Source organism: Myxocyprinus asiaticus, chromosome 7, assembly GCF_019703515.2.
Source record: "Myxocyprinus asiaticus isolate MX2 ecotype Aquarium Trade chromosome 7, UBuf_Myxa_2, whole genome shotgun sequence".
NCBI lineage: Eukaryota > Metazoa > Chordata > Actinopteri > Cypriniformes > Catostomidae > Myxocyprinus > Myxocyprinus asiaticus.
The window spans coordinates 1,908,747-1,924,082 of record NC_059350.1 but is presented as its reverse complement, the minus strand read 5'-3'; the positions used below and the strand labels follow the sequence as shown (position 1 = coordinate 1,924,082).

The window sequence follows — 15,336 nt, the reverse complement described above, 5'->3', positions numbered from 1 at the left end:
TAGTAATAATAATTGTAATAATACTAATACTTATTATTCTAAATAATGATGATAATAGTAGGGCTGTCACGATTATGAAATTTGGCAAACGATTAATTGTCAAAAAATAATTGTGATTATGACGAGTAATTGTCTCTTTAAGGGCTTTCACAATTAATTGTGATATAATTGTCATATTTCTTAAGGTGTGCTTTTTCTGCATGTGTACTTCATACATCTTAAGATGTCATTTTTACATATTTAAATTCAAATATATAAATTAAATAATAAAATAGGCATACTGTATGTGATTTCCTTTTAAGGCTTTAAAAACTTAAGAATGGCATGAAAAATGATGTTTTAAATATATAAATATTTCTAAATACTTAAAATATGTCTCTAGTTTTGGTTAGTTTTACATTATACATTTTTTTATTTATATATATATATATATATATATATATATATATATATATATATATATATATATATATATATACATATATTATTATATTTATATAATATTTTATTATATTATACAGTAGTAAAATATTTCTGTCCTAATTTCTTCACTTTCACACGTTATTTTAATGATCTGATTAAACCCACAAGCCCTTGTTTCTCATGAAGCAGAACCTTCAAGATTTTGTTTCATAATTTTATCATTCCACAGAAATAGAGTAAGTGTGTGTCTCCTCCTCTTTGTCACTGCATGTCATTAAGACAGCGTATATGATCCAGGAACATTTGCCATTGCACGATCATTTAAAGTGAAACTGGAGTGCTTTGCATTCAAAGTTAATGCTTATTCGTTTATACTTTCGCGAGAATTTGGTTGTGCTCTTCAGGACAGCAGCTGGATGCGGAGTTCAACTGAATGACACACATACACTTTTTTGCTGTTTTGGAAGGAAATTTGTACTTTAATTCACCAAAGTGGCAATTTGTCAGCTACATAATGTTATGACAATAATATAATGTCACTTAAATTCATTCCATTTTCTTGCTAGAAGCAAAACCTCATGAGCCCTGTGCATGTGAATCGTATTAAAGTTATGTTACATGTACAAGAGGAATCCAACACAGACAGGACATAAAATTTAGCAATATTGTATCATATCATGTATTAACTTTTGTCTCTTTTTTTGTCCTCAGTTAGCCACAGGGAAGGATCGATATATTCAGAAATTTGAGATAGACAAAGAGCTCTCGGAACGAGGATCCCTCATCATCTACTTAGATAAGGTATTGCTACAGATTCAGATCTTGATTTCTTTTCACCCAGAAACCATGTACTGAATTTTGGTTATTTGGTGTTGCAAATAACAGACTTTTGGGTGAAGGATGAACTTATTGGTGGATTGGTTAAAGAGGACCACTTTGTTCCAAGTATTGCAGAAATGATCCAATTTCTTTCTCATCTTAAACCGTTTAAAAATATTCTTATATTAAATGATGTACACTTGCGGAAAAAGTTTGGAATAATGTACAGATTTTGCTGTTTTGGAAGGAAATTGGTACTTTAATTCACCAAAGTGGCATTCAACTGATCACAAAGTATAGTCAGGACATTACTGATGTAAAAAACAGCACCATCACTATTTGAAAAAAGTCATTTTTGATCAAATCTAGACAGCAGCCATCACTCCAACACCTTATCCTTGAGTAATCATGCTAAATTGATCATTTGATACTAGAAAATCACTTGCCATTATATCAAACACAGCTGGAAGCTATTTGGTTCATTAAATGAAGCTTAACATTGTCTTTGTGTTTGTTTTTGAGTTGCCACAGTATGCAATAGACTGGCATGTCTTAAGGTCAATATTAGGTCAAAAATGGCAAAAAAGAAACAGCTTTCTCTAGAAACTCATCAGTCAATCATTGTTTTGAAGAATGAAGGCTATACAATGCTTGAAATTGCCAAAAAACTGAAGATTTCATTCAAAGGTGTACACTACAGTCTTCAAAGACAAAGGACAACTGACTCTAACAAGGACAGAAAGAGATGTGGAAGACCAGATGTACAACTAAACAAGAGGATAAGTACATCAGAGTCTCTAGTTTGAGAAATAGACGCCTCACATGTCCTCAGCTGACAGCTTCATTGAATTCTACCCGCTCAACACCAGTTTCATGTACAACAGTAAAGAGAAGACTCAGGGGTGCAGGCCTTATGGGAAGAATTGCAAAGAAAAAGACACTTTTGAAACAGAAAAACAAAAAGAAAAGGTTCGAGTGGGCAAAGAAACACAGACATTGGACAACAGATAATTGGAAAAGAGTGTTATGGATCTTAACCCCATTGAGCTTTTGTGGGATCAGCTAGACTGTAAGGTGTGTGAGAAGTGCCCGACAAGACAGACACATCTATGGCAAGTGCTACAGGAAGTGTGGGGTGAAATGTCACCTGAGTATCTGGACAAACTGACAGCTAGAATAACAAGGATCTGCAAAGCTGTCATTGCTGCACGTGGAGGATTTTTTGATGAGAACTCTTTGAAGTAGTTTAAGAAGTTCTGATTTTTTTTTTTCAAATTGTAATAGTAATTTTTTATGTTATTAATGTCCTGACTATACATTGTGATCAGTTGAATGCCACTTTGGTGAATAAAAGTACCAATTTCTTTCCATAAGAGCAAAATCTGTACATTATTCCAAACTTTTGGCCATCAGTGTAAGCTGATAGGTCCTTTCACATGTAACTTGTTAGCCAATCAACTTGCTTTCTCTCTCTTTGCCTATTAAGCACAAAAGGAAGTGTTTTGCAGAATGTTAATGCTTCTTTTGTTTATTCAGCGAAAGCATAGAGTGAAAAGAGGCTTTTAAGCCCTTTTATTCTGTATGCTTCCATTGTGTGGAAAGGAGCATGCTTCCAAGCATGACAGAAAGGTTAAAAATACAAGTTAAAACAAATAGTAAAAGGCAAATAGTGAATGTGTTGAATTATGGGCTATTTCTACAAATAGTATTGGTTTTTAGTATAACTACTTTTTGGAACTGTTATACATTTAAATGTAATTTCTGTATCATTAGGTTTCTCATAAAGAGAGAGAAATAATTTCCTTCAGAATGCACAAAGTCTATAAAGTTGGTTTGCTACAACCGGCTGCAGTAAGTGTGTACGAATATTTCTCTCCAGGTGAGTTGTTGATGCATGCACACAACAGGATTACAGAGTTTTGAACATGAGACAAGTTTTCATTTTTATTTTGCTTTGTTTTTAATAAAATTTTAGTTTTAGTTAGTTGTAATGCCGCATTAAGAGTTCATATATTGCTTTTTTTTTATTTGTATTTTTTATTTCTATTTATTTGTTTTTGTTTAAGTATAGATTTTCTATGGAATTCGAAGGTTTTATTTTATTTGTATTTTTTTATTTTTTTATTTACAACAACACAGAATACTGCAGTATACTTCTGGATGTATGTGGATTTGCCAGTTTGTGCAATGCAATCGGCTCAATTTCTCATGTTTATTGTTCACGAGTATAAAATGAATATATGGTCTGTGTTGCATTCATTAATATGAAAACTGCATTTTCTCTGTAATTCTATTTCGTTTTGTTTCATTTTGTGGTGCACATTAATATTTTCAGTTAAGTTGTCATTCTTTTGCATTCTCCCCTTTTTGTTTTTATTGTAGTTAAATTAGTCGTTATTTTTTCACTGCTAGTTTTCCTCATAGTTTCCATTCCATGTGTTTTGTCAGATGCACGCTGTACAAAGTTCTACCACCCTGAAAAGGAGGATGGCACTCTAAGCAAACTGTGTCTGGGAGAAATATGTCAGTGTGCTGAAGGTATTATCACCCAGAAAAATCACTTTTACAAGTTACAAGATAAACACTCACTTGTGATGTTGGTAGTTTTTTGTTTAGTTTATTTCAGAGTTCTATTCAGTATTTAGTGTGTGTGTGCATAAACATTAGAAGATCAACATTTGTCTACACAGAAAACTGCAGTTACCAGATTATAAATAAGGTCACTGATGAAAAGCGTTTAGAGAAAGCCTGTGAAGATGAGAAGGATTATGGTAAATGCATTTAATTCTCTGTGTTAAAAGAATATTTTACCCCAAAAATAAAAAAAGTCTGTCATCATTTACTCACCCTCATGTTTTCCAAACCCGTATGACCTTCTTCCGTGGAACACGAAAGGAGATGTTAGGCAGAATTTTAAGGACTGAAAATTTCATCATTCACTTTCATTGTATGGAAGAAAAATAAAACAGTGTTGGGTCCTGGGTAGCTCAGCAAGTAAAGACGCTGTTTACCACACCTGGAGTCGCGAGTTTGAATCCAGGGCATGCTGAGTGACTCCAGTCAGGCTTCCTAAGCAACCAATTGGCCCGGTTGCTAGGGAGGGTAGAGTCACATGGGGTAACCTCCTCGTGGTCGCTATAATGTGGTTTTCGCTCTCGGTGGGGCGCGTGGTGAGTTGTGAGTGGATGCCGTGGTGCTCAACAAGCCACGTGATAAGATGCGCAGATTGACGGTCTCAGACGCAGAGGCAACTGAGATTCGTCCCCGCCACCCGGATTGAGGCGAGTCACTATGCCACCACGAGGACTTAGAGCGCATTGGGAACTGGGGAGAAAAGGGGAGGAAAAAAAAACAGCGTTAACATCCAATAAAATTTCTCTTTTGTTAAATGAAAGAAAGGAACAAAAGTCATTTGTGTTTGGAACAATATGAGGGTGACTATTGCAAATGTTGTCAGAATTTTCATTTTAACTATTTTTCATGACTAGTATACTTCTTGTAGATGTGGTGTAGATGATGCTTTAACACGTTCTACTGTTTTACAGCTTATAAAGTCACAGTGGTGGGTAGTGTTCTGTCACATCTCAGAGACATCTATAACATGAAGGTGGAGCTAGTACTAAAAAACGGTACACTTCATTCTTATGTCCATCGAAATATATAGAGAAACATATTTTTAGAGCATGTTACATGAAATGCACTTGAACTGTGGCTGATTCCCATGCAACACAGTTTTCTGTATCTTTAGGAGTGCAAAAATGCATTGATGCATCGCAAATTAAAGAGTCGATTATCATTACCATGTTAATAACCAATGTGATACAGACACCGTCTCAGATTACACGAGCCTTCTCGCAACAGACGCATAGCACATGAGATTGAAGGGAAAAAAGCGCACTTTAAATGGTGGATGGATGCTGCCAAGTTTGGCGTTCTGTGCCATTATTCATACTGCTTATTCATATTGCTTTTGTCCATTTGACCAAAGTAAGTTAATTTGTCATTTTTCTTTCTTTTCCAATTACAATATATTATATTTATATTGCTTTATATCTCCATTAAATGCATTATTACTCCAAAAATTGTTTAAGCCACAAATAGAACACAGCCTAAATAAATCACTCATTGTTCAGTCACTCTCTTTACAGTGAATGTTGTATAGTGCACTATATAGGGAATAGGGAGCGATTTCAGAATGTTCTGAAGGAAACTAACCAGTCAAAAGCTAAATGCCAGTTGATTTAAGTTACCTCTAATTGGTTGATGACACGTGGTAGCCGCAAAAAGATAAATAATTCTCGTGAACATGCTTAACAATTAAAGCCGCCTCCATTCTGGAAACTTGCAGGTACAACATAGGTAAAACCACCTTTATAAGCTACTAATATATAGTTTTTAATTCAACACAATGCTGTTGACTCATAATTGACTCAAAATGGCGCCGAGTATGGCTGCTGCGTTGCGAGCTCCGACACAAGATGGTAGTGTTTTGTTTGTTTTGTTTACAATTCTTATGTTTTTTGTCTTGGATGTTGTCTGCCTTATTGTCTACAACAGACAAACACTTTTGGACATTGGTTCAGCGATCTCACACCGTAAACCGGACTTCAACTTCCTCAATGCCGACCTGCTGTTTACAAACACACCAGCGGAGCCCTTTGTCTGGGCTGCCCGGCCACGGAAACGCAGGAGGAAAAGGGGAAATAGAGCCGGCGTTCTCATCAGAGTAAGATGCCGCGCAAATCGACCCCCGCTACCCAGTATTCTACTGGCAAATGTTCAGTCTCTGGATAACAAGCTCTGTGAGCTGAAAGCGCAGATCTCTTTCCAACGAGAGACGAGGGACTGCTGCATTATCTGCCTTACGGAAACTTGGATGTCTGCGGAGATTCCAGACTCAGTCATTGAACCCGCGGGGTTCTCCGTGCACCAAGCGGACAGAGCAAAAGACCTCTCAGGTAAAAGCAGAGGTGGTGGTGTATGTTTTATGATCAACAAATCCTGGTGTGATCAGAGGAACGTACATTCTATCAAGTCTTTCTGCTCTCCTGATCTGGAATTTCTCATGCTTCTATGTCGACCATTCTGGCTACCGAGAGAATTCATAGCGGTCATTATCACTGCTGTGTACGTCCTGCCACAAGCCGACACAGACCGGGCACTCAAGGAACTGTACGGGATTATAAGCAAACAGGAAACCGCGCACCCTGAGGCCGCGTTCATTGTGACCGGGGACTTTAATAAAGCCAGTTTCAAATCAGTCACACCAAAATACCACCAACACATCAGTTTCAACACACGAGGGGACTGGGATTTGGACCATTGCTACTCTCCCTTCTGGGATGGCTGCAAATCCCTCTCCCGCCCACCATTTGGCAAATCGGACCACTCTTCCATTCTGCTTCTGCCCGCTTACAGGCAGACACTGAAACAGGAAGCACCCACCCTCAGAACAATCCAGTACTGGTCGGACCAATCAGATTCTACGCTACAAGACTGTTTTGATCACACGGACTGGGAGATGTTCCGGTCCACCTCTGATGACGGCATCGAGCTTTACGTTGATAGCGTAACATGTTTCATCAGAAAGTGCGTGCCAAAACAATAAGGATCTTTTAATTCCGGGAACACGGAGGAGCATAAACAAGCCAGTTATGAGAACAGCAAAACATCAGTACAGGAACAAGATTGAAGGACAGTTTAACACCACCAACTCTAGAAGCATGTGGCAGGGAATTAACATCATCATGGACTTTAAAGGGAATAAAAACTCTGCCATGAACACCGCTGCCTCTCTCCCAGATGAGCTAAATATTTTTAAGCTCATTTTGAGGGAAATAACACCGCCCTTGTGGAGAGAGCTCTTGCGGCCAAAGCTACAGAGGTTAGTTCACTCTCCGTCTCTGTAGCGGATGTAACCCAATCCTTCCGACGGGTGAATATCCGCAAAGCTGCGGGTCCAGACAGCATTCCGGGCCACGTCATCAGAGCATGCGAGAACCAACTGGCTGGTGTTTTTACGGACGTTTCCAACCTTTCCCTCTCTTTGTCTGTAGTCCCCACATGCTTCAAAACATCCACCATTGTGCCTGTTCCAAAGCAATCCAAAATCACTTGCTTAAATGACTGGCGTCCTGTTGCTCTGACCCCCATCATCAGCAAAGGCTTTGAGAGACTAATCAGAGATTACATCTGCTCTGTGCTGCCTCTCTCACTAGACCCATTGCAGTTTGCTTACCGCAAAAACAACCGCTCCACTGATGATGCCATTGCATCTACAATACACACTGCTCTCTCCCACCTGGAAAAAAAGAACACTTATGTGAGAATGTTATTTGTAGACTACAGCTCAGCATTCAACACCATAGTGCCCTCCAAGCTTGATGAGAAACTCCGGGCTCTGGGCTTAAACAGCTCACTGTGCAGCTGGATCCTGGACTTCTTGTCAAGCAGACGCCAGGTGGTTAGAATGGGCAGCAACATCTCCTCATCACTGACCCTCAACACTGGAGCCCCACAGGGCTGTGTTCTCAGCCCACTCCTGTATTCTCTGTACACACATGACTGTGTGGCAACACAGCTCCAATGCCATCATTAAGTTTGCTGATGACACGACGGTGGTAGGTCTGATCACTGACAATGATGAAACAACCTACAGAGAGGAGGTGCACACTCTGACACACTGGTGTCAGGAGCACAACCTCTCCCTCAACGTCAGTAAGACAAAGGAGCTTGTGGTGGACTTCAGGAGAAAAGACAGAGAACACGGTCCCATCACCATCAATGGAGCACCGGTGGAGAGAGTCAGCAGCTTCAAGTTCCTCGGTGTCCACATCACTGAGGAACTCACATGGTCTGTCCACACTGAGGCCGTTGTGAAGAAGGCTCATCAGCGCCTCTTCTTCCTGAGACGGCTGAGGAAGTTTGGAATGAACCGCCACATCCTCACACGGTTCTACACCTGAGCTGTAGAGAGCATCCTGACTGGCTGCATCTTCACCCACAACTGCAAAGCACTGCAAAGTGTATAATGTGTATTCTATATTGTGTGTATTGTATACTGTACAGTGTATGTTATTATTTGTATATTGTTGAGTGTAATTATGTGTATATTAGATTTTAAATTGTGTTGTGTAAATCTGATGTTTATTGTAAATTGGTATATGTCTCATCACTGTCACGACTGCTATGTGGCTCGGAACTGCACCCAAGAATTTCACACACTATTGCACTTGTGTATATGGTTGTGTGACAATAAAAGTGATTTGATTTGATTTGATTTGGGGAAATCCTGATGCTTCACTCCAGTGGCTTATAAAAAGTCCCATCTGGGCTTTTTTAGTACAGAAAATCAAGGTTAAGCTAACGGAGCAAATTTCCTTTTCTCAAGATGCTCTTTGAAGAATTCTCAAATCATGCTGGATAACATGATCATCAGGTTTTATTCATGCAGCTCCAGTGCATCTTGTCATTAATTTAACCTCTTTCACTTTTTTAATGCTGGTAATATACTTTGTAGTGAAGCACTGACAATGAATTAAATTGCACATCCCTAAAGAAATGTCTCTTAAATATTGTACTGTCCTATAGGCCCTGAAACAAATACTGAGGGGCAGTTGGGTTATTTTCTGAGTCATCCCAAATGCAGACAACCTTTGCAATTCCAAGAAAACAAGTCATACCTCATCATGGGCAAATCCACTGACGTGGTGATGAAAGATGGACGGTAGGTTTTGAGCTTTATAAAGATTATTATTATTTTTTTTCTCCACAGATCTATGTGAGGCAGGGCCATAACCACAATATACTTTGAAGGGGAAAAGTCCCCTCCAATATTCAGAAATGGCCAGATTGTCCCCCCCAATAATTGATATCCTTGTTACTGTTCTGCTTCAGTTCATTATGCACCACTGTTTAATTGTCATTAAGTTGTTGCAGGAATAACATAATGGTTTAAAAAAGTTTAATTTTTAGCATGCTCATTAGCTCATATGAGATAGCCATTCAAATCGATGAAGGTGGGACTCAAGTTTAAGACATCCCAGCGCCACGCATCAGCAAGCAGTTCAGGTTAAGAGTGTTAGTGTCATGTGAGATGTAAGTGTCTAACTAAACATGCAATATTTGCCCACTGTTTTATGACTGAAATGATGTACCGACTGACATTAATTTCCAAGGGTGCAAACTATTCACTATTTGGCGAAATTTGCCATTTTGAATTGAAAATATGTCACGTACAGTACGTGATTTGTATGTCATACATAACTGTGAATGTGAAAACATTAATGGGGCCGTTTTCAGCATATCAGCTTAAGACAAAGAGTGAATGTGTGTTTATTGTAAAGGAATTGAATGAATGTGATTATCTGGCAGACTTTCGAAGTAGCTTTTAAAAAAATTCTTGACATTGTCTAAGAAAACGATCTATAAAAAAAAAAAAAAAACACAAAGTAGAGCGTTATCACTCTCAGATCAGAACTAGAACATGGTAAGACCTGTGAATTCTGGCTTCCATTGTGCTTTTAGGTTTTGGCAAGGACAGTGTCATATATTCTTAATGCAAATATTATTAGGTAATAATTTAAAATCAATTAAAGATTTTCTAAATCATTTCTTTATTTCTTTAATTAATTCTGAATTTTATACAGCATCTCCTAAGAGTCTTCTTTCAAAAGAGATCATTTTATATGTCTTGTCAGGTCTGTGCTTAAAAAATGAGTCACCAGTTAAAGGAGTAGTTCACCTAAAAATGGAAAATGTACTTTTACGCACTCATTTACTCACACTTATGTTGTTCAAAACCCATATGCTGGGTTTTTTCTTTGAACATAAAAATAGATATTTTAAGCAGCTCTATTCCATAGAATAACAGTTTATAGTGAGCAGGAGCTGTTGAGCTTCATAAAGGACAAATACTATAAAGCACTATTAAAGTTTCGGTATAAAGACATCATAACAGTCGTCCATATGACTCGTGCATTATATTCCAAGCTTTCTGGGGCCACACAGCAGCTATGTGTTGTATGGACTACTTTTATGGTATATTGATGATGATTTTTCCCCCCTCTTTGGACCTTGACAGCAGTGGTCAATATGAACTGTTTTTGTATGGAAAAGAGCATCATTCAGATTTTTAAAGAAAATATTGTGTTAAGAATCTACTGGGAGGACAAAACAATAAGGGACAACTTGAGCGCAGTAAATAATTTTGTGTATTTTCTTTTTGCTAGCCGACTGACACTGTCATGACATTTTACAGATACATCAGTAATTAAAAGAAATTCAAATTATATTCATCTTTTCTTTGGTACAGCACCAAAAAGAAAGAAAAGATGACTGAAACAGGCACATTGTTAGCAATGCAGACACAGTGTTTGTCTTGTACTGTGTGAACTTTAAAAATACATGTATATTTAAAACCAAAAATTATAAAATTTTGGGCCTTTATCACATTTCAAGCCTTTACTATATTAAAGGACCAAAGAGGACCATTATATTTGTGACCTCAACACCCGTGACCCCCACCCCCGAAATGATCAGCAGTTACAGAAATCCTCAAAAAAGTCTGTCTGGCACCAATTATCATCCATGTGATTATCTAATCAGCCAATCGTGTGGCAGCAGTGCATAAAATCATGCAGATATGGGTCAGGAGCTTCAGTTAATGTTCACATCAACCATCAGAATGGGGAAAAATGTGATCTCAGTGATTTGGAGCGTGGCATGATTGTTGGTGCCAGACGGGCTGGTTTGAGTATTTCTGGGATTTTCACACACAACAGTCTCTAGAATTTACTCCGAATGGTGCCAAAAACAAAAAACATCCAGTGAGCGGCAGTTCTGTGGACAGAAACGTCTTGTTGATGAGAGAGGTCAACAGAGAATGGCCAGACTGGTTAGAACTGACATAGTCTACGGTAACTCAGATAACCACTCTGTACAATTGTGGTGAGAAGAATATAATCTGTGAATGCTATTCTGAGATGTGGGTTGGCGCTGTTTTGGTGGCACGAGGACCTACACGATATTAGGCAGGTGGTTTAAATGTTGTGGCTGATCGGTGTGTTATTTTGTATTTATTTTTATTTATGGTTTTACTATAGTAATATTGTAGTAACCATGAATACTGTCACCATGGTTTTCTGAGCAGAAATCATGGTTTTGATACAATTAGCCATGGTTTTATAAAAGTAATACTGTAGTTTCTATATAGTAACCATGATTTTACTATATATTGTAACCATGACAGTAACCATGTTTATATTGTGGTTACTCTGATTTTACTACAAATGCCATGGTAAAACTTTGGTTGCTATTGTAATACAATAATTGTTTATGAAGGGCGAACATTTAGCACCGTCGTTAAATGTCATGATAGACACAAGTAGAGGCAAAATTTCCAGTTTCTTGTCCTCTCATTCCACACTGACAGCTACTCGTGTAGTATTAGATGAGTACGTTGTTGTACGAGAAAGCATACATCTTTACTAGAGCAACTGTAGATACATTCGATATTAACATAAACAGATCAGATTTCAGCACTTGCAAAATGACAATATAATCAGTCAATCCTAAACAATGGATTTGAAAAAAACAAAAAACAAATCAGAGTCAGATGTAACTTCAGTAACAGCTCTGAAGGATTCAGTGAGTGATGTAATTTAGCACTGTAGTTCCAGAGAAACTGGTTGGTGTACTTGAAAGTATGTTTATACTGGAAAATATTCATTTATTTTTGTATATGCACACAGTGTACTGCTAACTGTAAATCTCTGTTGTTTTTAGACTGTACTACATCTTGGGTGAGAATACCTGGATTGAATATTGGCCCACAAAAGAAGAAAGTGAAACTCAAGAATACAGAGACAAGTACACAGGCATATCTTTTCTCCAGAATACACTATTCAAAGAAGGATGCTCTGTATAATAGAGCTGTTCACCTTATAGTCCTAAAACATGGAAACAATTGGCATGTGCTCATGTGCTGGGTTCCCTCAAACATTTCCAATAATAAAATAATGTTGCAAGCAGTTTCCGATTATGTGTCGTTCACATTACTTGAAGATACTTTTTTGTTTTATACAACATATATTACACATAGTCATACCATTAACTGAAATTTTGAACATAATTGGTAAACAGTTCTATCACACTAGTCTCATGGAAACATGTCTAATGTTGAAGTCTTGTGGCTAAATGAACCAGTGTGTATTTTCACATTTATTCTGGTGCAATGTTTTGCCCCACAGACCATTATTTGTTGGCTTGTGTTGGGTGATGTTTTCCAGTGTTGTAACCATTCCTGACAGTAGTGTGTCTTTCCCAGAAATCCATTTACTCAGGACAAATTAAGCACTTGCGGCAAATAATAATAATAATAATAATAATAATAGTATTGACATAAAAAAAAAATTGTCATGCCTCAAAATATAGTATTTTGGTATATGTTTTTTTTATTTTATATGGAATAAAGTAGGTTGACTTTCTGGAAAGACCTTAAGGAAACACACACACACACACACACACACACACACAGATATATATATATATATATATATATATATATATATATATATAATAAAGCAGCAATTAAAAGAAAAAAAATCAATTATAAATTAAAATGTCACTTACCGCTCTACACAACATGTCAAAATATCACAACAGTCTATGGCTCATTCTATAATTGGGGGTACATTTCATGTCAACAAAAAAGTACAAAAACAAAGTGCTTTCTCAATAAAACAACTATTGGTTTCAGTTAATATATTTCTTCAATGTAATGTATCTACTAGTTGCAAAGCTTAAGCATTAAACACCTTTTTGATATTATAAGGGAAAGGATGTTTTACTATGTTACGGACAAACTGCATGTCATTACAGACACTGATTTAATGCTACACTTCGAGTATCTTTTCATATGTGCAGTATTTTAAAATAATTGTAATTGTATGTTTTTGCACATATCCATGACGTATTTTCAGCACAGTCACTAGTGACAGTGACATGTTTAATCATAAATCTGCCTTTAATATAATTGTGGTAGTTCTGAGAGATGTTATGCAAAACTCTGACCTTTGTGGATGTAAAATATACCTTTAAGGATATAAGAAGCAGCATTCTCGTTATTTAAAATGTAAAAAAAAAATTGCATTGTTGACAGTGTAAGTAACATAGTTGAAAAAGCTATATTTTGGTGCTTTTTTCCCCACAAAATACAATGACACCATTTACATGAGAAGATCTCTATTTCAACTTGCAAAGGAACAATATCTAGTTAATTTAGTAAAATCAATGAAATATCCCTTTATCCCTAATCATCATGATTCACACACATGCACACACATGCACAAGGGCACACACACACACTCTGTGTCCTCTGAAACATACAGGATTAAATTATGATCAAAAACTGACATATGGAAAATAATTCATCATCAGTGTACACAGTTGGGTCACGTCAACTATGTTACCCAAGAGTTGACAATATAGGGTAACATAGTTGACAACGAACCCATTTTGTCTCATAATTTCAATGGTAGGCCTTGCCTGGCCAACCACATGTCATTTTCTTGATCAGGTTAACCTCAAATTTGAATATATATTTTAATCATTAAATGTATTAAATATAATTTATTGCAAATCATAACAATCTGCCCAACATAGTTGATGTTCAAGTAATATACTCTTTGACAATATGCTATAGTAGTTAAAATATTGGGAAAGAAAATGAAAGTACACAAAATGTCCCCCACAGAGGGAAATGACATCACATGATGTTGGTCACATGGTTTTGGGATAAAAAAAAATAATTTATTTGCAGGGGGGTGTTTGTCTAGTAACATAGTTGACAGAACTTTTGTGGACATGAGTGAAATGTCAAATTCAATCTAAAAAATACTATTTTTCCAAAATGTTTAGAATTGAAAAATAAATAAAATATAGATAATGTTGACTTTAACATTTATTCATTATTTTGGACTGAAGACCCACTCACTTAAAAAAACAGACAATGACAAAACTGTCAGTTACTGTCAGAAACATCAATGGCAATTTTAAGCAAAATGAAACATGGGGTGCAGAAAAATGTTTCCACAACCCACTGTGTATTAAAATGAGATAGCAAAAACGTCCAACTTCGAGTTTTGCAATCTTACCCTAACTTGTCAAGTAAGATAAGTTTGAATGTTGTCTAAAAACCTAATAAAACAGATTTGGAAACTTTCTCAAATCGTAAAGATTTGCCTTGAGATCAGAATGTGATTTGCATATTTCATAGAGCTTGTGAGGATAAAAGTGCACTGAGTGAATATTTGTTTAGACATAAATTGGAGGAAAGCATCTTCAGATAAAAGTGTCTGCTAAATTTGTCTGTACTTACTAAATAGCTGCTTTCTAGGTGGTAGCTTGATGTGGCCACAAGAAGGCAGAAGCTCTCTGTAGATTTCAAACTGTCAAGCATATTGCAGTGCTTCCAAAACACAAAGACACTGTAGAAAAGCATGTGCAGTATTGTTGTTTAACATCATGTAGCGCTACAGCGTGTTTAAAGTATGCAAATAGATTCATGATTGGCAGGATACATGTGCTCAGTGGTATGAATGTTGTGCTGGAGTACAAGGTTCATTAGGACGATTTGAGACAGCAAACGAAACAACATATATGGGATTGAAAAAAGTGTGATTTTGTATTCAATACCTTTTGAAATATCTGCAGAATGAGCAAAGTTTACAACACAATTTACATTAAAATAGGTTTAAACATTGTTTCTCTATGACGCTATAGAAAATTCTTCTGTTTGTTTTGAGTGACCTGTCCAGCTCGACACAACATTGCAACATTGATTCGACCAATGGTGTGGGTTGGTTGCGGGACTATCCTAAATCTTGTTTTAAGCATTTAGCCACTGCAGTGATCTAAAGTGTTCTGTGTGTTTGAATCTCTTATCTGTATCCATGAACTCTTTTTGCAATCCAGATGAAGATTCAATCCACTGGGTGACGTGCTGTGATGATATTGCACGAATCTGAATGCTCGCCGTGCATCCGAGGTCAACATCAGTCCAATGAGATACACTCATGCAAAAATACCAACCTG

The 15,336-nt window shown here is 36.9% G+C and overlaps 1 protein-coding gene across 4 annotated transcripts in view; it reads left to right on the top strand.

Annotated features, from left to right (window-relative positions):
* Positions 1 to 12,272, top strand: part of LOC127443608 (complement C3-like) — a 69,899-nt gene extending 57,627 nt beyond the window's left edge. For all 4 annotated transcript variants that reach the window (XM_051702296.1, XM_051702294.1, XM_051702295.1 and 1 more), the window contains exons 34-40: positions 1,135 to 1,224; positions 3,016 to 3,121; positions 3,691 to 3,780; positions 3,933 to 4,013; positions 4,788 to 4,871; positions 8,833 to 8,968; positions 12,028 to 12,272. In XM_051702296.1, the coding sequence (XP_051558256.1) occupies positions 1,135 to 1,224; positions 3,016 to 3,121; positions 3,691 to 3,780; positions 3,933 to 4,013; positions 4,788 to 4,871; positions 8,833 to 8,968; positions 12,028 to 12,169 (729 nt within the window). In that variant the 3' untranslated portion in view covers positions 12,170 to 12,272. The remainder of the gene's footprint in view (positions 1 to 1,134; positions 1,225 to 3,015; positions 3,122 to 3,690; positions 3,781 to 3,932; positions 4,014 to 4,787; positions 4,872 to 8,832; positions 8,969 to 12,027) is intronic.
* The last annotated feature ends 3,064 nt before the right edge of the window (positions 12,273 to 15,336 follow it).